The 20,349-nt window shown below is 45.4% G+C and overlaps 1 protein-coding gene across 1 annotated transcript in view; it reads right to left on the bottom strand.

Annotated features, from left to right (window-relative positions):
* The window catches only part of PLB1 (phospholipase B1), a 552,393-nt gene that overhangs the window by 357,696 nt on the left and 174,348 nt on the right, over positions 1-20,349 (bottom strand). Inside the window, exons 18-19 of the mRNA XM_078647360.1 lie at positions 13,312-13,379; positions 12,848-12,891 (exon numbers count right to left, since the gene is read on the bottom strand). Of these exons, the coding sequence (XP_078503486.1) occupies positions 12,848-12,891; positions 13,312-13,379 (112 nt within the window). The remainder of the gene's footprint in view (positions 1-12,847; positions 12,892-13,311; positions 13,380-20,349) is intronic.

Here is a 20,349-nt window from a genome sequence, read left to right as displayed (position 1 = left end):
GAGCAGTGAGGCTAAACTCGGAGGCAATGTGTAAAGCATTTGCGCCAGCGCACAACAGCAACAACATCCTAGGCACACCACAAAAGGAACTCCACACAAGGTTATATAAAAATAACTTCTGTATTGTCAAAACCACATCAGATAGAAATCACACATGTACATTGTGCCAACTGGCACGGGCAATATTCACAAGGGATTATTTACAAGACAGGGCCACATAGGCCACGGTCATAATCAGCACTTAGTAGAAATAGAAATACTGTCAGAAATTAGAATAAAAGATATAAAATCACTGTAGCACAAAATAACAGTTATAAATCACATCCAGTAACTACTGGGAACAGGTAAGTACCACCTACGCAACCCTAAACACCTTAGGAGAATGTCACGCAGGGAACCAGGACCTCACTAGGACCACCTGTATTAGAAAGAACAACCACCTAGGAATAAAATACCTTTAGGGGTATAAACAAGAACACATTACCCATGATGCATGAAACACATTCAGAGGAGTAGTAAAGGAAAACACATGATGCCTAAAAACATTCAGAGGTGTACGGACGACCACCTAAGTATCACACAGCATTTAGGGGTCTAGGAAGGAACACATTACCCATGATGCATAAATATACATTCAGAGGAGTAGTAAAGGGAAACACATGATGCATAAACCTACACATTCAGCGGTGTTAAGAACAAAGCACATGATGCAATAAAAATACATTCAGAGGTACCAGAACAATACAATAGCGCAAAAATCACATGATGTCTAAAAACATTCAGAGGTGCAGGAATAACACATGATGCAAGAGAACACATTCAGAGGTGCAATAACCATACAATTGCGCAAAACTTACATAAGCCACCACCTGTGGCAGTCCCTAGGCCAACTGGCCTTGTTGGGGCTAGGACGCCCTGTGTCTCAATGTCAGGGGCCTAAACGGTGCAGGTGCCCACTACTTGCTGGGCACCTGTGAACAGTCACAAGACCTAAACGGTGCAGCTGCCCACTAATTGCTGGGCAGCTGAGAGGTCAAATCTGTGGCATGGGCTCTCAGTAGCCCTTGAACATAAAACTGCGCCACACGGAGCCACACAGGCTCTGAAAACAACTTAGGGGCGTTGGAGCCATCTGGCTCTAAAATCCGCTGTGCCCCAGGTGCCCACAGGCTCTGAAAACAACTGTGCCCCTTTGAGCCTCTCTGGGCTCGAGAATAATGGGGCCTTCTGGACCCCCTCTGGGGCCTCTCTAAACGTATATAGCCCCTCTGAGCCTCTCGGGCTCTAAATCTACTGAAATGCGTCCTTGAGCCTCTCGGGGCTCTGAAGAACAAATGCCCCTTAATAACGGACAGCAATGCGGGCCCTCAAGAGCCCCTCGCGGACTCTGTAACCACGGTGGGGCGGCCCACTGCCATCCGGGACCGCCCTTACTCAGTGCCTCAAAGCGGCACCGACATCAGCGTCGCGGAACCCCCCCAGCCCTTCCTCAACTACGGGCGTCACTCACCGGGGGCTCCTCTGTGCAGACGGGCAGTCACGCGGCGCTTCCAGGCTGGATGGACGACTTCTCCAGCGGCGGCACCTCTCGGGACAGGAGGCGAGCGCTGGACCAATCCCAGCGCGGCTCCTGGACGAGCCCTTCTTGACGCGGCAGCATCCACGGCGGAGATCAACCAACCAGAGCGCGGCTCCCCAGCCAGTCCCTCAGCAACGGCCCAATCAGAGCGCGTCCTTCCAGGGCGGGCCCCCCGCGGCCCGCCAATCCCAGCGCGGCTTTCCGGCGGCCATTATCCAAACGGCTCGGGCCGCGGCGGTGACACGAAGGGGACAAAATGAGGGGTGAGCACCCGATAATTAATTAAATAAACGGGGTGGCACCCGTAGGTAAAACACCACACGAATCGGGCGCCAAGCAGGGTAGGCACCTTCAAATCCTCACGCAAAATGTGTGACGGCGACACGCTCGTACTTCAGCAAAAAGCGCTCTTAAGCGCTATGGAACAAAATAAAGCGCTCTCCCAGCGCTAGAGCACAAATAAAGCGATCCCAAGACATCCAAAGTCCAGCAAAGTCCTTCAGGGGTCCAGGACCTCAGTAGTCCAGGACATAGGGTGGATCCCAGCAGCTCCCAGGACAGGAAAGTCCATCAGATGTCCAGGGGCTGGGCAGGGCCCAGGGATTCCCCTGGGCCCAAGCAGCAGCACGCCCCTGGCAGATTCAAGTTAGCAAGAAGAAGATTTTGGAAGGGGACACAGCCCCTTCTTATACACAGAAAAGTCTTTGAAGTCTTTGTGCAGGCAGTGTGAGAACCAGCTAGAACTGGTTATAGGGAAGTCCTGTCAGTATCAGGGACAGAGGTGACAGTCGCCTAGCGGGGAGGTGGAGCTAGCATTGTGGCAGACAGGCACAGCCTCATTCACTCTCAGGTGCTATCTCCACCCACTTCCTTGGCAGCAGATGCTGCCTTTCATCCACGGGCTGACTCAGACAACCTCCTGGGGCTCCCCAGCCCCTGTCATCCTCAAACCAGACAGTCAATCCACAAGCAGGCCCAGGCACTCTGGGCCAGGCTCACCAGCCAATCACACGCCAGGCACAAATTACACAAATATGCCAACTTCTCAAAGTGGCACTTCTAGACTAGACACAATCATGCGGCATACACCATTACGCAGCATTCAATCTCACGAGTTCGCACATTTCAAACTCGACCCTGCACTCTCCACACAACAGGAACTACCATGGGCATACATATTCCCCATTCATTCCTATGGGAGGGCAGGTCACGCACCACACATACACAGAGAGCTCACGCACTTAACACTGTACCACAGTGAAAAAGTACGCCAAGACTTAAAATCACTAACACTAGTTTCTAGAAACAGGCTAGGAAAAAGCAAAAAGTCTCGGGGTGAACCTGCCAAAAGGGCCAGCTCCAACACCTAGTTAACCCAAAAAACTGCTGGTCTAAGCCCTAATTCTGTCTCGGATTGATTATGGCAGTGCCCCAAGCTTAGCTGTCAAGAAATTGCAGATCGTGCAGAACTCTGCCGCAAGACTGCTCATGGGGACCCACAACAGGTGCTCAGTAAAGCCTGCACTGCGCGCTCCCCACTGGCTCCCGGTGCAAGAAAGAATCTATTTTAAAGCCCTGTGTGTTGCCCATAAGTCGCTGGAAGGGACTGGACCACCTATCATCAAAAATGTGATCCGCCCTTATAAGGCCAACAGAAGACTATGCTCAGATGAGCTCCACCTAGCAGTAATACCCAGGATCAAGATGGCCAGAAGTGGTGGATGGCTCTTTTCTTACAACGCTGCCAAACTTTGGAACACCCTCCCGCTGGACCTTCATAAAGAATCCAACGATCTTACTTTCCGAAAACATCTAAAGGCTTGGCTTTTTCCGTTGGAGCTCACACCAACTCTAGTTACCGCTACAGCGCTGGGATGCAGTCGGGTAGCCATGCGCTTTATAAAAGCCCTTTCCATTTCATTTCATTTCCCCGATTCCCTTTTTATTGAAGTGCAGCAAGTTTCCTTATCTTGAGCAGCTGCTTCTAATCTCCTTGCACCCCAAAACTGTTGCCTTCCACAGGCCCTCAAAGATAGCTGGTTTTCTGCTGGGATGCTATCTTCAGTTCGTGAGCTGAAGCCCAGATTCTTGCATCAGAGTGTCAAAATCCTTTCTGCATGCTAATTAGTGACAGAAATACCTTCTCAATCCAGTCCCAGGTAGAATGACACTTCAAGACAATTCCACTTCTGGACAAGTGAACTATTGAACAGCTCACTGCCCAATGGGGTCAGTGTTTTATTGTTCCCTGATGGGGAGGGACAGATGCTAGTTCGGAATTCATAGGAACCCATTCAATCTTCAGGGTATGTTTTCTGAATGTTCACTGCATGATCACTGCATAAAGTGTAGCTTGTGGCTTTCCTTCCCTGCCTCTCAGTACCTGTGTGTCTTTCCTACAGGATGGAATGGTACGTAACTCCATACAAGGGGGGCCTGGTGAATGACCATCACCTAAGGGAGTGGTGGGCTGTCCCAGGTAAACGCTGATACAAAGTGGTTCCTTCCCTAACTCACCGCGCTTCTGCAAGGACTGGAGAGGGGGCGTAGTGGAGCTGGAATGCCCACTAGAACACACCAACCATTGTTTACATTAAATACAATAGATCGCCAATCCATCCTTGCCCATCAGACATTCTCATTCTCATCAAACATATTTCGGCCATGATAGAGGCCAGTAGAAACCATGTAAGGGAGAATGCACTGACTTTACCAGGTGGAGCTGGTAGTACCCCCTCTCAAGTAGTCACAGGTACCCCCTAACTATAGATCAATGCTGCCACCCCTATCAATCTCCCACCGCCTGGGTACATAGGGCAGTAGCCATTGTCTGTAAAAGAGTGATGCATTTTGTTTGTCTGCCTCGACCTCAAAGCCAAGCTCCAGGGTCATAATCCATGTAAATAGGAAAACCCTTAGTGACTGGTGTGACTGCCTGGTTCATTGGGGTAACAATAAAAATAAAATACCTACAGCAACCTTCCAGTGTCAGCAGATCAACATGGGGCAGGGAAGCATGCTCTGCAGAGACATGTGGAAGGCTTTCCATATCAAAACACAGCATGCTCCTGTGCAATGTTTTTAGGAAGATCCCTTTAGAAAACGGTCATTGAAGGGTGATGCACAGCAGAATGTGTCGACATGTCATCCCCTTCTTTCAAAGCATGTAAAAATAAAGGATTATGGACAAAAATTGCAAATTGGATCCAGAATCGGATCAAAAGAGGGATGACTATCTATTTTCCATACCCTTCAGGTACCCATCCTGCATAAAAGGGGCCATCCATGGAAATAGGTCTCGAAACACAAAAAGATGTGATCAAACAAAGGATCATTCTGAAATGCTTACTGTTGGTGATTGTTAGAGGTGCAAGACTGGGTAAAGAAAACTAGATTGCCCCATTAAGAGTGCCACAGTGACTATGAAAAGTACCCCCACTCACAGGTCAGCTTTCTTCCTCACGAAAACTAAAAACATTATGGATGAAATGCCTGAGCCGCTGCTAACTGTGGTGGGCTGCATTCCAATCCACTGTGCCACTAGAAATATCTGCCAACCATGTGGAAACCAGTCATTGACCTGTTCTAGTAGAAACAGTCCAGGCTGAAATGCCAGACCATGTACCCTCTTATCTGGATCAACAGCAATCCAAGCTAGTTTCAGCTTTCTTGGACCAGTTCTTAATTTGAGCAAATGGTTGACAGTGGGGCTCACCGGCACTTATTTATATGCATCAGCCATTTACTGAGAGCAGCAGTGGAGAGTGAAGGCGGTAGTGGAAAGACAGGGGAAGAGAAAGACGGCAAAACCATCATTAAGGCAGAAAGTATGGATCCACAAGTTTATTTATTTATTTATGCGATTTTCTATAGCGCGAACTTTACCCGAAGGTGTCAGAGCGCTTTACATATGCACCAGTTGAGAAATGAATATGCTACTTACCAGTATGCATCTGTTCTTGGCATGTAGGGCTGCTAACATTCATATCTATTGCATAGATCGCTGCCTAGTGTTGGGTCCGGATGATTGCACATTGTTGTCCTGGAAGAGTCTTCGAAGTATCACGAGATAGGTGGCTCCTCCCCTGGACTACAGTGCGCATGGGCATCGACTCCATCCCCAGATTGTTTTTAGCCATTGTGGCAAAGATGGAGTGCGATAGTGTAAACGATGTCCATGCTAGTGATGAAATGCATGAGGTAGTCTGCAGCTGCTACAGGCGCCGGGGAGGAGGGCGGGCGATATGAATGTTAGCAGCCCTACATGCCAAGAACAGATGCATACTGGTAAGTAGCATATTCAGTTCGAGGCATGTGGGCTGCTAAATTCATATCTATTGCATAGAATACATAGCAGTCCCCTCATGAACGGCGGCCGCCCGTGCCAGCTGCAGAAGTCTGAAAAATAGTTTTGAGAACAGCCTGTCCTACAGCTGCCTGCTGTTTGGAGTGCACATCTACACAGTAATATTTGGTAAATGTATGTGGTGTAGCCCACGTGGCTGCTCTACAAATATCCTCTAAAGGAATGTTACCTAGGAATGCCATGGAGGCCCCCAGTTTGCGTGTGGAGTGCGCCCTGGGGGGGACCGTTAAAGTGCGTTTAGCCTTCTGATAACAAATCTGAATGCATTTAACGATCCACCTGGCTATTCCAGCTTTGGAAATAGCGTTGCCTTTGTGCTGTGCGGAGAAGGCAACGAATAGTTGCTGTGTCTTCCTAAAGGGTTGTGTTCTGTCAATATAGTACATCAATGCCCTTTGAACGTCTAGCATGTGGAGCATTCTTTCTGCTACTGTTTCTGGGTTTGGAAAGAATGCGGGCAGTTCAATGGTTTGATTGACATGAAACTGTGACACCACCTTCGGAAGGAACTTGGGGTTAGTGCGGAGCACTACCCTGTTTGAATGCACTTGTATAAATGGCTCTTGTATTGTGAGCGCTTGTAGCTCGCTAACACGCCTTAGAGACGTGATAGCAATAAGGAAAGCCACTTTCCATGTCAAGAACTGAATCTCACATGAATGTAGAGGCTCAAAAGGTGGGCCCATCAACCTAGTGAGGACCACGTTGAGATTCCATACTGGAGCGGGTGGGGTCCTGGGAGGAATGACCCGCTTCAGCCCTTCTAGAAAAGCTTTAATGGCAGGCACCCTGAAAACAGAGAGATGCTGCCTGTTTTGAAGATAAGCCGCTATGGCGGATAAGTGTATCCTAATGGAAGCGTACGCTAGATTGCATTTGTAAAGATGTAACAAATAGCAGATGATGTTAGGAATGGAGGCATCCAGCGGGTCAATGTTGTGTGCTGTACAATGAATGACAAACCGCTTCCATTTTGCTGCATAGCAAGCTCTTGTAGTGGGCTTCCGTGCCTCCCTGATGATGTCCATGCATTCAGGAGGCAGGTTGAGGTAGCCAAACTCTAAGACCTCAGGAGCCAGATCGCCAGATTGAGCTGTCGCGGATCCGGGTGCTGAATGTCGCCATGGTTCTGCGTCAAGAGCCTGGGTGTGAGGTGCAGCCTTTGATGCGGTACCACGGAGAGTTCTTGAAACGTGGTGTACCATGGTTGGCGTGCCCACGTTGGAGCAACTAGGATGAGTGTCATCGAGTGTTGCTTTAGCTTTCTTGCCACCAGCGGTATCAGAAGTGCTGGGGGAAAAGCGTACGCAAATCTGCCTGACCAGTTCATCCATATCGCATTTCCCTGCGACTGTGGGTGAGGGAACCTGGCGGCAAACTGTTGGCATTTTGCGTTTTCCCTTGTGGCAAACAGGTCTATCTCTGGATGACCCCACTGTTGAAAGTACGGGTGGAGTACTGATGGATGTATCTCCCACTCGTGCATTTGATGGCTGTACCTGCTGAGCAGATCTGCCATCTGATTGTCCGTGCCCGGGAGGTGTTCCGCCATGAGGAAGACGTTCCTCTGAATGGCCCACTTCCACATGCTCTGAGCCAGGTGAGACAGCTGTGGAGAGTGCGTACCTCCCTGTTTCTGGATGTAATACATCGCCGTCATGTTGTCCGTCCGGATTAACACGACTTTGTTGCACAGATGTATCTTGAAGGATTTGAGTGCAATGAAGATCGCCATCAATTCCAGATAGTTGATGTGCATCTTCTTTTGCTGCGTCGTCCATAGTCCCTGCACAGTGTAGTGGAGCACATGAGCTCCCCACCCCTGGAGAGATGCGTCCGTTGTTAGGATAATCTGTGGCACAGGCTCCTGGAACGGTCGGCCCTTGCAAAGGTTGTGTGGATTCCACCAATGCAGAGAGTTGTACGCCCGACCGGTGACCAACACTAGGTCTTTTAACTGTCCTTGAGCCTGAGTCCACTGATGCGCCAAGCATTCTTGGAGCGGACGCATATGCAACCGTGCGTGTGGGACAATGAAGATGCAGGAGGCCATCATGCCTATCAACTGCATGAACACTCTCGCTGGGAGTGAGTTTTGCGGTCTGAACCTCCGGATGAGCGACTGGATGGTGTCGATCCTCACCTGGGTTGGCTGAGCCGTAGCTGTCAGAGTATTGATTGTCGCGCCCAGATACTGCCGCACATGGGCTGGCTGGAGGTGCGACTTTGGATAGTTTAACGAAAACCCCAGACTGTGAAGGAGGTGAATTGTGTGGGACATGTCCGCGGTGCACTGCTGTTCCGACTTTGCTTGAACGAGCCAGTCGTCTAGGTAAGGATAGACGTGTATGTTTTGTCTCCTGAGGTGCGCCGCCACGGTCGCCAGACACTTCTTGAACACTCTGGGGGCAGTGGTTACCCCGAAGGGCAGGACCTTGAACTGGTAATGCCTGTTTTGTATGGTGAACCTGAGGTACTTTCTGTGGGACGGGTTGAGTGGTATGTGAAAATAAGCATCCTTGAGGTCCAAGGTTGCGAGGAAGTCCCCCTGGTTTAACAATGGTAGAACCTGCTGTAGTGTTAACATGTGAAAATGTTCTGAGAGTATGTAGAGGTTGAGGGGCCGTAGGTCTAGAATGGGCCTGAGCGAGCCGTCCTTTTTTGGGATTAAGAAGTACAGGGAATAAACCCCTGTGCCTTCTTCCTCCACCGGCACGAGCTCTATAGCGCCTTTTTGCAGCATCACCAGGACTTCTTGCTGCAATAAGTGCAAGTGCTCTGCTGACATAGGACGGTGTCTTGGGGGTATGTTGGGTGGAGTGGATGTTAGCTCTAAACAGTAGCCGTATTGGATAAGTTTCCTGACCCACCTGTCTGTGGTGATGGAATTCCAGACTGGCAGGAACTGCTGGAGTCTCCCCCCGACAGGTGTTTGATGGTCGGGGGGGCAGTGACAGGGAGTCACTGTTTGTTGGCAGCAGAGGAACGGGAATTGTTGTTGCCTCTGCCTCTGCCCTTTGCGCTGTTTCCTCTGTAACCACCTCTATTCTGTTTTGGGTACGAGGCCTGGGCGCCTCCCTTGTTGAATTGCGACTGCTGTGCCAAGTGTCCTCTGGCAACACCCCGTGCACCTGAGCGACGAAAAGTGTTCCCTCTGTATTGCTGAGACTGAAGCGCCCCCATGGACTTAGCCGTTTCAGTATCTTTTTTTATCTTTTCGAGGGTGGTATCAACCTCTGGGCCAAACAGTCTGTCTGGATTGACGGGCTGGTTGAGGATAGTCATTTGTATCTCAGGCTTGAACCCTGAGATGCGGAGCCATGCCTGACGCCTTAACATAACACTAGTGTTTATTGCTCTTGCTGCTGTATCAGCAACATCTAGCGCACATTTAATCGCAGCGTTAGAAATGAGCTTGCCCTCTTGTATCAGCATCTCAGCTCCTTCTTTAAACTGGTCTGGAAGGTGTTGTAAGAGCTGCTCTAAGGTGTCATAGTGCGCCCTATCACACCTGGCTAACAGGGCTTGAGTGTTAGAAATGCGCCATATGTTGGCTGCCTGCGCAGCCACCCTTTTGCCCCCTGCCTCCAGCACTTTAGACTCTTTGTCCGGGGGAGGAGCTTCACCCGTTGTCTGTGAATTTGCCCTCTTGCGGGCATTGGAGACCACCAAAGAGTCTAGAGGCAACTGTCCCCGAATATAAGTAGGGTCACCAGGCGCCGGCCTGTATTTCTTTTCAATACGTGGGTTCACCACTCTGGCTCTGGTGGGTTCCTTGAAAATGTCTGTGGCATGCTTGAGAACCCCCTTAAGCATTGGAAGTGTCTTCAGCGTTTTTTCTGATGCCGAAAAAGTATCAAATAAAAAGTCAACTTCCACTGGGTCGGCATGCATCTCTACTTTGTGGTTTGAAGCTGCCCTTTCAATTAAGGCATTAAATGCCGCAGAGTCTTCAGTGGGAGAAGTTTTAACACCATACAGATGTGGGTCACTGACCAGCTGTTGGTCCCCCTGATCACCAGAGTGTATCCATGATTCTTGCTGCTCATCAGGGTCAGTATTTTCAGGGAAGTTATACTGCTCATCTTGGTCACCCTCATCCCCATTGGATCCAGTGGGTGAAGGTGTAGGACTCCTCCCAGGCCCTTGAGGGATGGGTTCAACAAGGTCCGGCGTGTCTGGTGCAGGCCTTTTCCTTTTTAGAGGTATGACATAGGATTCTACAGGCTGTGCTGTAATTTTCCTTTTGTAGAGGGTTAATCTACCCGTGTCGGTGTCGATAAACTGCTCTGAATGTTCGTCAGGCAAGGGTGGTCGACCAAAACCTCCCGTGAGCTGAGCCACTGATTCCTCGGTCACCGTACGAGGGGCAAAAGCCTGCGGCGCCACCTTTGGCGGTAGAGTGTAGAGTATCGGCCTCGAAGTCTTGTCCAGTGGAACACTCTGCCTCGGCACCGAGTGTGTTTTCTGCTCCGACGCCTTGTCCTTTATTCGTTTCAGGGAGTCCGTGACTTGCTTTGTAAACGAAGCGGATGGCTTCGTCGAGCCGACCGACGACCTCTGTCCACCCACAGGGGAAGAGCCATGCGTCGACGATATGTCTTTGTGCGGCGGAGGCCCGGATGCACCTTCGACAGCTGTGCTCCGGTCCCCCGTCCCGGCCTTAGTCGTGGACGTCGCTGACTTTGGAGCAGCGGATTTGACCTTCGGCGTAGGGGCTCCAGACTTCGGCTCGGTGCCCTTTGCTGACGCCGTTTCGATTGTCCGCGTGCCTGTTGGTGCGGCAGTTGTTGCTGAAGGAGTCTCGACAGTCTTTTTCGACTTCGGCTCGACCACCTTAGACGACACTGGCTCGACGACCTTCTTCGAGCTGGTCTCCTTGGCCCCTTTCGGTACCTTAGCCTGATCGACAGCCTTCTTTGGCTTCGAGGCATCCGAAGACGACGGCGCCGATGCAGTCCCAGACGTCTTCGGTTTCGATGGTGTGTCGGCCATCTTTGTAGTTTTCGATTCCGAAGGTTTCGGTTTCGATTTGTGTGATGGAGGCTCCGTAGTCGTGTCCGTAGCCGGGCCAGGAGGCGGGGCCGAGGATCGAGGAGTAGGGTCGTGGGTAAGGCCGAGTGGCGATCCCGTGACCTGAGCCTTAGTAATTGTACGCACGGGGCATAGCTCTTCCTCCGAGCTATCTTCCGCGGCCCCATAAACTTCCTCGTCGTCCCCTACCTCCTCGGCGGTTTCGTACAGGTCCAGGCCCTCGATGGGTTCCCCGTAGTCGGCCTCGACCTCCGCCGATGAAGGTGAGATCTGCAGGTGAAGCTCTTGCTCGTCTGCTTCGGGGTCTGTAAAGATGTCGACAGGCGCTGGTGCCGATCGCTGGGCCTCGAGGCGCGCCACGCGCCGAATCTTGAGCGTCTTCTTCGACCTGAATTTGGAACAGGCCATACAGTTGGCCTCGTTGTGGTCCGGCGACAGGCACTTGTTGCATACAGGATGCACGTCGATGTGTGGGTATTTCGAACCGCACACGGGACAGTACTTGAACGGGCTTCGTTCCATCGTAGCGTCGTCTGGGTCTTGCTGCGTCGACAGGGCCTCGATGACCGAAGAGTCACCCGACTCCACAGTTATCCGACTCGAAGAGTTGGAGTATACACGAGACCGAACGCTAACAATACCAACGAAGTAAAGAAAGCCTTGTGGCCTTCAAAAGTTGTTTTATCGATTCCGAACAGGAGACGTCGAAATCACATCCGAACCCAATGGCGGAAAAAAACAATCTGGGGATGGAGTCGATGCCCATGCGCACTGTAGTCCAGGGGAGGAGCCACCTATCTCGTGATACTTCGAAGACTCTTCCAGGACAACAATGTGCAATCATCCGGACCCAACACTAGGCGGCGATCTATGCAATAGATATGAATTTAGCAGCCCACATGCCTCGAACCATAAGGATTTATGATTACATGCGTTACAAAAAGGATACACACGGGAAAAAATTGCAAATGTACAAGATGTAAAGTCACACAAGGAGGCGATACACGTTGATATACTGTAAGATGGTATAAAGGTCTACAAGTTTGAGATAAATGTGCAGGGAGTGCCTAGTAGTCAATTAAAGAGGGATGAGTTGGGTTCAAGACTACAAAGCCTTGATTTTGGGTGCACTGACATTGAAAAGCACAAGCTGTGGGCTTCTCACCAGAGTTTTGGGCACCAGCACTCATTTTATTTACACATTAAACACTTGTTGGACCTCATCACTGAATTGCAGCTCAATTACATAGCTTCCTTCTAGGCCTGGGTGGAATATGAAGTACGCCTGTGTAATCAGAGTCATTTTGGCAATTCCGTGTTACTCTTTGGATACGGAACTACCAATAATAGCACACTTACACCCGCTTGCATAATTAGGAGTAATTTGGAGGAAATAATACATTGAAAGAGCACATTTAGCAAGTGCGAGCAGCTGCTTGCACTGCTGTATTTATTTTGTTGCATTTAACACTATTTTTGTGCGCAAAATGCATCCTCACATACATTTTTGGCCATTGCGATACACTTTGGAATAAGAAACTAACACGAAATGCTGGGAGTAAGTTGGTGGTGCACATTTAGCGAGTGTGAGTGGCTGCTTGTGCTCACCTTTCATGTTCTGTTGCATGTGGTGCTCTTTCTTAATGGGAAATTCCTCTTTGTGTCAATTTTGGACGTGAGGGGGCTTTTGTGCACTAAGAAAATATTGCTAAATGCAGAATTATTTTTCTCACATAATTCTGCGGAATCTAGCTGAATTTTTGGGTAATTAGGCTACCCAAAATTATGAAAGTTCTGCCCACCCTACTACTTTTTTTAATGTAGAAGCCAAGATAAATCACACCGGCCAGAAATCTGGTTGCACTCACTTGGTAACGTTGTGACTGTGCTCAGGTTGCCGTCTCCTCCGATGCTGAAAGATGAGAAAAGAACAAAGGGTTTCTCAGTTCACCCATCTTTGGTACAAAAGTGGTCTAATAGACAACTGTGGGGGATCTCCAAAACAGTATTCGCACAATGTACATTAAGGACACAGTTGGAAAATCAAGTCTGCTAATTTAACAAGGGGTTTTAAACAGGGCCGGACTGGGAACCACAACCGGCCCTCGCAAAGTGCTTGGCCGACCCCCCTCCCTACTGAGGGGGTGGGGGTGTTGGAGGTGCCGCCGAGCTCTTTGCCGGGGCCGGTTTTCGGCCGATTTTGGTACAGGGACGATTTTGCAAAAACGGCCCTGTAACAAAAACGGCCCCCACCCGTGTGGCGCACCAGGGTACTGCCCGATGCCCGCTATGGCCAGTCCGGCCCTGGTTTTAAAAATGAGGGACCACTCACCTCCAGGAAAGTCCTCGGTATTGTGTCAAGACATCAAGGAGATTGTTAGCGCCTGCCCCGTTCCCTGCCTGTAATGTAGAAACACCAACATTTGGATGAATTTGGCTGCAGAGCAGAAAAGGGATGGTGAAATTAGGCAACAAACAACAAAAGTGATGGAAGGAATGCTTGACTTAATCTCAGAGGATTGCACAGGGACCATTCTAGTCCTCCCTTTTTGCACACCGGGCCACTCTTTGGACAAGACTTGTCATATGCAAATCAGTCGTGGCCCTTCTCCAATAGGAACAATCAGCACAAACATCCAGGTCAGGTCACCTCCAGACAGGAACACAAGCAACCCCAGACTGGTTTTGGCCTAATTAGGCCTCGGTGGAATCAGGCACCTGCTTGTCATAGACTTTTGAATAAGTTCTTGTCAATGTCAATCAACCAATCAATTAATAAGTCTTTATTTCGATAACATATCATGAAAGACAATCCCATATAAAACCATGTTAAAAATAAAAAAACAAAATACATCTGAATTTGACATTAACAGTTCTTATAACATTTCCATGATCATGGGGGTTTAGCAAGAACAAGAAAAATATTCATTAAGAGGAGATGAACAGAAAATAATCAGTCCACAGTTAAAATGTGATTAAAACAATAAATAATACTATTCACTAAAAGTCTTTATAAAAGATCTCTCACCATATTTAACATAACACTCATAAAATCCTAAAAAGGCTGCCAAATGGATACCCTAAGGTCAGTGGGACACTATACTTTTAATTATTCGTCCCCACACATACAGAAAGAAGAATAGTTTAAAGATACCTCCTCGCTTTGGCACGAATTCCTGCGCATAATTAGCTTCGTACCTGCGCATAATTTGCTTCGTGCAGAGTAACTAAGAAAGCCAAAATTTCAAGTGGCATACCTAGTTCTAAAAAGGGTCTCCACGTCCAGCTTAAGAACTTGGCGACAGGAATCACAATCGATTCGTTCGTAGATGTTTTTAGAATCCTAAAGGCTTTGCTGCCTAACCTAGTCCCTAGGTTCAGACTGACAGGCTTTAACCATCTATGCCATGGGACTTTACAAGCTGGACATGTGTGCTAATGATTCATTCTGTGTGGGGCAAAACTGACATTTTCTGTAGGTCAAACCATTCCATTTGCTAGTGAATAGATTGGTGGGAAGAGCACCCACCCTAAATTGATGATACAGTTTCCTATCTTGTTTGGAAGTGATGAAATCCCAGTACTTTCCATACTTTATTTTGTGTTTATGTTCTAAAAAGTCATGTGATAAAGATGATCTTGTTACGGCAGAGAAGCATTTCATTTTGATCATGTTCCAATAGGCTTCCTTATATTCACTCTTAGAAGGAAAGGAGTTTTCCATGGGATTTAGCCACAGACTACTCAATCCCATCTCAGACAGAGTGGTTTTTACTCGTCTCAGCCATGGAATTTTATGCATTTTGTGCTTGTGCATACTGGGATAGTTCCAGGGTAACCCAGAGTCTTCTCCAGTACGCTACTGGTCTAAAGTGTGCTGTATCCTCAACAGAATAACAGTCAAGATCTAAGAACAAAGGCAGTAAAGGGGTTGACTGAGGTACACTAGTCAATAACTTCAGAAATGTATTTTGAGCTGTTATAAGGGGGGCATGATTCTCGAAGCCCCACAGTTCGGCCCCATACAAGACCGAAGCACTAATTTTGGTGTAATAAATTTTTTAAACTGGAGCGACAGGTTTGGTGTATGATAATTGCTGCTCTTTCAGCAGGGCACCTGACAGCCGAGCATGTCTAAGAGTTAAAAGATTGATCTGGGGCGTCCAAAAAAGTTTACTGCCAATAGTTACACCCAAATAAGTGAAAGACTGGGTCTGATCCAGAATACCTTCCTTCATTTCTACTCTACCATTAATCACCTTATGCCTATGTAAAACCATAAATTTTGTTTTCTCCACGTTCACTAGGAGGTCATGGTCCTGACAAAACTCCTCGAATCTTCCCAGAGCTAAATGTAAACCCTTTTGAGTCTTGGAAATTCTGAGGGTGTCGTCTGCAAACATAAGCAGTGGGATTTTCAGGCCTGCTAACATAGGAGCATCAGTGGGGAAATTCTGGAAGTACTGGACTACCCTGTTATTTTACAATGAAAAAAGGGTTGGTGCAAGAACACACCCTTGCCGAACCCCTTTTGCTATAGGAAACCTTTGCGTAACCCTATCTTGAGAGTCCCAAAGTACCTGCGCATAGTTTGCTTCATGCAGAGTAAGTAAGAAAGCCAAAATTTCAAGTGGCATACCTAGTTCTAAAAAGGTAATAAACGATAGGATACCAACAGATTATCGGGCGCTCAACCAAATTAATATCAGGGTTACAGTGTATCTGTTACAGTAAATTGGTGCCTCTAAAGGAAAGATGCGTATCCAACATCTACAGCTCTCAGTTGAAAGCGACAATTTCTACATTATCCTCTGAGCACACAAAGTCCACTCTTGTTCGTAACTAGAGTAAATTATAAGGCAAGAGTCACGTAAATCATCAATAAAAAGTTGCAAATCGAAATGTCCATAAATCAAAAGCTGAAGTTCCTTGTTGTTTATTTTCTTTCTTCAATATTCAACAATGATGGTACAACAGCCAACACGTGTTTCGTCGTGTACAGTATAACACACTGACTTCTTCAGGGCTGTAACCAAATGGATATTGTTCACAATTATTACACGTACTACGTGTGACTTAAGATAGAAGGCAAGTAAGTTCTAACCACCTCCTCCATAGTAAAAGTAGCCCACTAAGTGTGTAGGTTTCTAAGGTAAGAAAAGAAAATTGTCAGTTCCACTCCATTGGGAATTTTCACCCTTATTATGTGAAAGAAATTAAGACTCAAAACCAAGAAATAAAGTAGGAAAGTCATGTATATTAGGTTATATAGCTTAGATATTCACCTCCATATCCACAATTTCTCAAAATCTGAGTTTGCCCAATGAACAAGTTAAGTTGTATCTCTAAAAGAGAAACCTTAATGTAAACAAATAATCCAATGTATCTAAATAACACAATAAATAATTGCGGAGTATCTGGATAAGAGGTCCTCCCCCGATTCCAGACAAAAAAGAATACCCTATCAGTTTCATTTTCAAACCTCACCAAATTATATTCTAATAAAAAGGAAGAAAATTACCTATATTTACTTCCGTTCATAAATTTCAATAACACATTCTTTTTCGTTCCTTCTAATATCATGAGACAGCATAAGTCTGTAGATAAAAATGTACATATCATTTGTACTATTGTCACATACCGGCAGTGTAATATTTAAATTATTCACTGCGAACACACTTACCCAGTAATAGAAGAACTGGGTTCAATATATTGTCATCATCATTATTTCGTTTGTCCTCATAACTGCAACAGTAAGTATTACTTATTATTTACTTACGAAAATTCTAATTAACTATATCTAAATACCGTGAGTAAAGTGAAAGAGACTCACCATCCATATATACTATATTTATAAGGGGAATATCATATGTTATCCAATTTGTATATTGCACTTCATATGTAAAAACAAAGTATATATTAGGCAAATTCTACATTATCTTAGTGCGAACTAGATTCACATTGATATGTAGAAATAGCTCACCTATTCGGTAATTCTGTTCACCTACGAGTCCCCTTCTTCTAAGTTAATTGCAAGCCGTTCATACTCTAGAATATGCAGTAAAACGTCGCTATAAACGTTTATCCTCACAATATGTAGAAAAATTATACGGTCGATTATATACACTCACCCACAGTAAATATGTAACAATTACGGCTACGGAGGTCGTTAGTATCACTTGATATCAAATTTCAACTATAAGAATAATAAGAGAGTAACGTAAGTCAGTACCATCTCATATTGCAATAGCATTCCAATCTAAATTAAAATACGATACTGCTCACCACAGATCCGTTATCTCAATAGCATCACGACCTCCAATTGTAGTTAAGTTTTCCTCCTATTCAAAATGTAAAGCACTGTTACAAAATCCAATATAACGACTAAATTATGTAGCTCAAAATACTCCACGTCAAATCAATCAATCAATCAATGACACTTATAGAGCGCGCTACATACCCGTAGGGTCTCAAGGCACGTCAAAGGAATATTACCTACCTCAGTTACGAGCAGCAACTATACTCGCTCTCTCTTCCCGGCGTCTTGCGCCAACGCCATCTTGGAGAGTCTTTTTGTATTCAACAATTATGAGCGCCATCTTGTAACATGTTCATAAACATCGTATCCCTCACCGGCGTCTTATAACAGCGCCATCTTAAAGTATCAAATTTGATTGATTTTGGGTACATTCCTTAACCAATCGTATATCGTAATATTTTACACAATTCACTATATTCCTTATTGAGACACTATCTCCTATAAAAGTCTGTAGTATTAAATATAGTACGTGGAGAAGCACGTCACAAAACTCTAAACTACATTTGTAATCAACACTGCTTATCCTAAAAAGCCAAGTATACGCGCCGTTGAAAGTAAGTAAATACTGTAATAACAAACGTTGTTAATTCAAAAAATTATTATGATTAATTGTAGCAAAGTGCAAATAGCAAATATATAAGTAATTTTTGTGAGGTAAAGTAAGAGGGTAAAGAGTGTTAGTGTTAGTCGGTTCACCACGAGTAAGAGGTAAAAACAGTCAAATTCACACGTTATTACCCAAATGCTCAGGTCTCATTCTATAAATCAGGGAAATATTGCCACTACACAATTGTTATCCAAGCTGTAGACGTATTCATCATAAATTATACATGTGATAGACAAAATTCAGGTCTTGTGTATACAGTTTCAATGGATACCAATCATTTTGAATCCAATCTATACATTCTTATTAGGATATTAAAGTCGCACTTATATCCCTAAAGACTTCCATTACTTCACATTAAATACTTCATCCAGAGTATATAATCCAATTATTCATTGCCTAGAAAAAATTGATACTCATTATCTATATTGAGGCCCAGTTCGACCGCTTTCAATTTCATGATCTAAATCACCTCCTTACGTCTAAGTTTCAGTAGTCTATTGCCTCCCCTGGGATCTGGTATCACATGTTCAATCCCATGGTATCAAAATTGGGGTGCTTCCTTATTTTCACTGTTTTGACATCCTGTCTCTAAGTCTGCGTATTGGGCAGCACAACACGCAGACTTAGAGACAGAATGATGAAACATATTAGGGCATGGAAAAATGGAGACACAAGATATCCAATTGCTGCACACTATGTCCAAAGATAAAGTAGAATTTGCCTAATATATACTTTGTTTTTACATATGAAGTGCAATATACAAATTGGATAACATATGATATTCCCCTTCTAAGTATAGTATATATGGATGGTGAGTCTCTTTCACTTTACTCACGGTATTTAGATATAGTTAATTAGAATTTTCGTAAGTAAATAATAAGTAATACTTACTGTTGCAGTTATGAGGACAAACGAAATAATGATGATGACAATATATTGAACCCAGTTCTTCTATTACTGGGTAAGTGTGTTCGCAGTGAATAATTTAAATATTACACTGCCGGTATGTGACAATAGTACAAATGATATGTACATTTTTGTCTACAGACTTATGCTGTCTCATGATATTGGAAGGAACTAAAGAGAATTTGTTATTGAAATTTATGAACGGAAGTAAATATAGGTAATTTTCTTCCTTTTTATTAGAATATAATTTGGTGAGGTTTGAAAATGAAACTGATAGGGTATTCTTTTTTGTCTGGAATCGGGGGAGGACCTCTTATCCAGATACTCCACAATTATTTATTGTGTTATTTAGATACATTGGATTATTTGTTTACATTAAGGTTTCTCTTTTAGAGATACAACTTAACTTGTTCATTGGACAACCTCAGATTTTGAGAAATTGTGGATATGGAGGTGAATATCTAAGCTATATAACCTAATATACATGACTTTCCTACTTTATTTCTTGGTTTTGGGTCTTAATTTCTTTCACATAATAAGGGTGAAAATTCCCAATGGAGTGGAACTGACAATTTTCTTTTCTTACCTTAGAAACCTACACACTTAGTGGGCTACTTTTACTATGGAGGAGGTGGTTAGAACTTACTTGCCTTCTATCTTAAGTCACACGTAGTACGTGTAATAATTGTGAACAATATCCATTTGGTTACAGCCCTGAAGAAGTTAGTGTGTTATACTGTACACGACGAAACACGTGTTGGCTGTTGTACCATCATTGTTGAATATTGAAGAAAGAAAATAAACAACAAGGAACTTCAACTTTTGATTTATGGACATTTCCATTTGCAACTTTTTATTGATGGTTTACGTGACTCTTTCCTTATAATTTACTCTAGTTACGAACAAGAATGGACTTTGTGTGCTCAGAGGATAATGTAGTAGTTCTAAAAAGGGTCTCCACATTTTGGCCGGGGAACAAGATCAAAAGCCGACTTTAGGTCGACGAATGCAGCATAAATTGTACCCCCACCTAGAATTACTACACGCCAGTAAACCATAATAAACCTAAAAACCTGTTTGATGGTGCTGCTACATGAGCGGAAACCCGCCTGGAGTGATGACAAAATGTCAAATTCCTCCATCCAGTTAAAAAAATATGGAACGCTTCACAAATTTGCCTGTCATCCTTGCGCAATAATACTTTCGGTAGGAAACTTCACTGTGCAAGTAGTTACAAAGGCAGGTGGTAACAAGCCCTGTACCTAATTTTTATTACACGAGACAAGTCTTGTGTGGTTTCTGATTATTAGTTTACCCACAGGTTCAGAGTTTTCCTGGTGTTGTTTATGTCATGTTATATTCCTTCAAGAGTGCCAGTAGCCACTGTAAGTGGATGTGCCATTTTCCCACAATTCAACTTTTAAAAAAATCCTTGTAACTTTAAAACTAGAAGGATGTTGAAGACCCCCAAACACGATACAGCAAAGCAAAAGGGGCTCAAACGTCACTATTTTTATGTGAAAACCCACATGTGGAAA

The sequence above is a fragment of the Lissotriton helveticus genome, chromosome 6 (genome assembly GCF_964261635.1).
Source record: "Lissotriton helveticus chromosome 6, aLisHel1.1, whole genome shotgun sequence".
Classification (NCBI taxonomy): Eukaryota; Metazoa; Chordata; class Amphibia; order Caudata; family Salamandridae; genus Lissotriton; species Lissotriton helveticus.
Note: the sequence above shows the minus strand (reverse complement) of the source record. Positions and strands in the feature narration are given on the sequence as shown.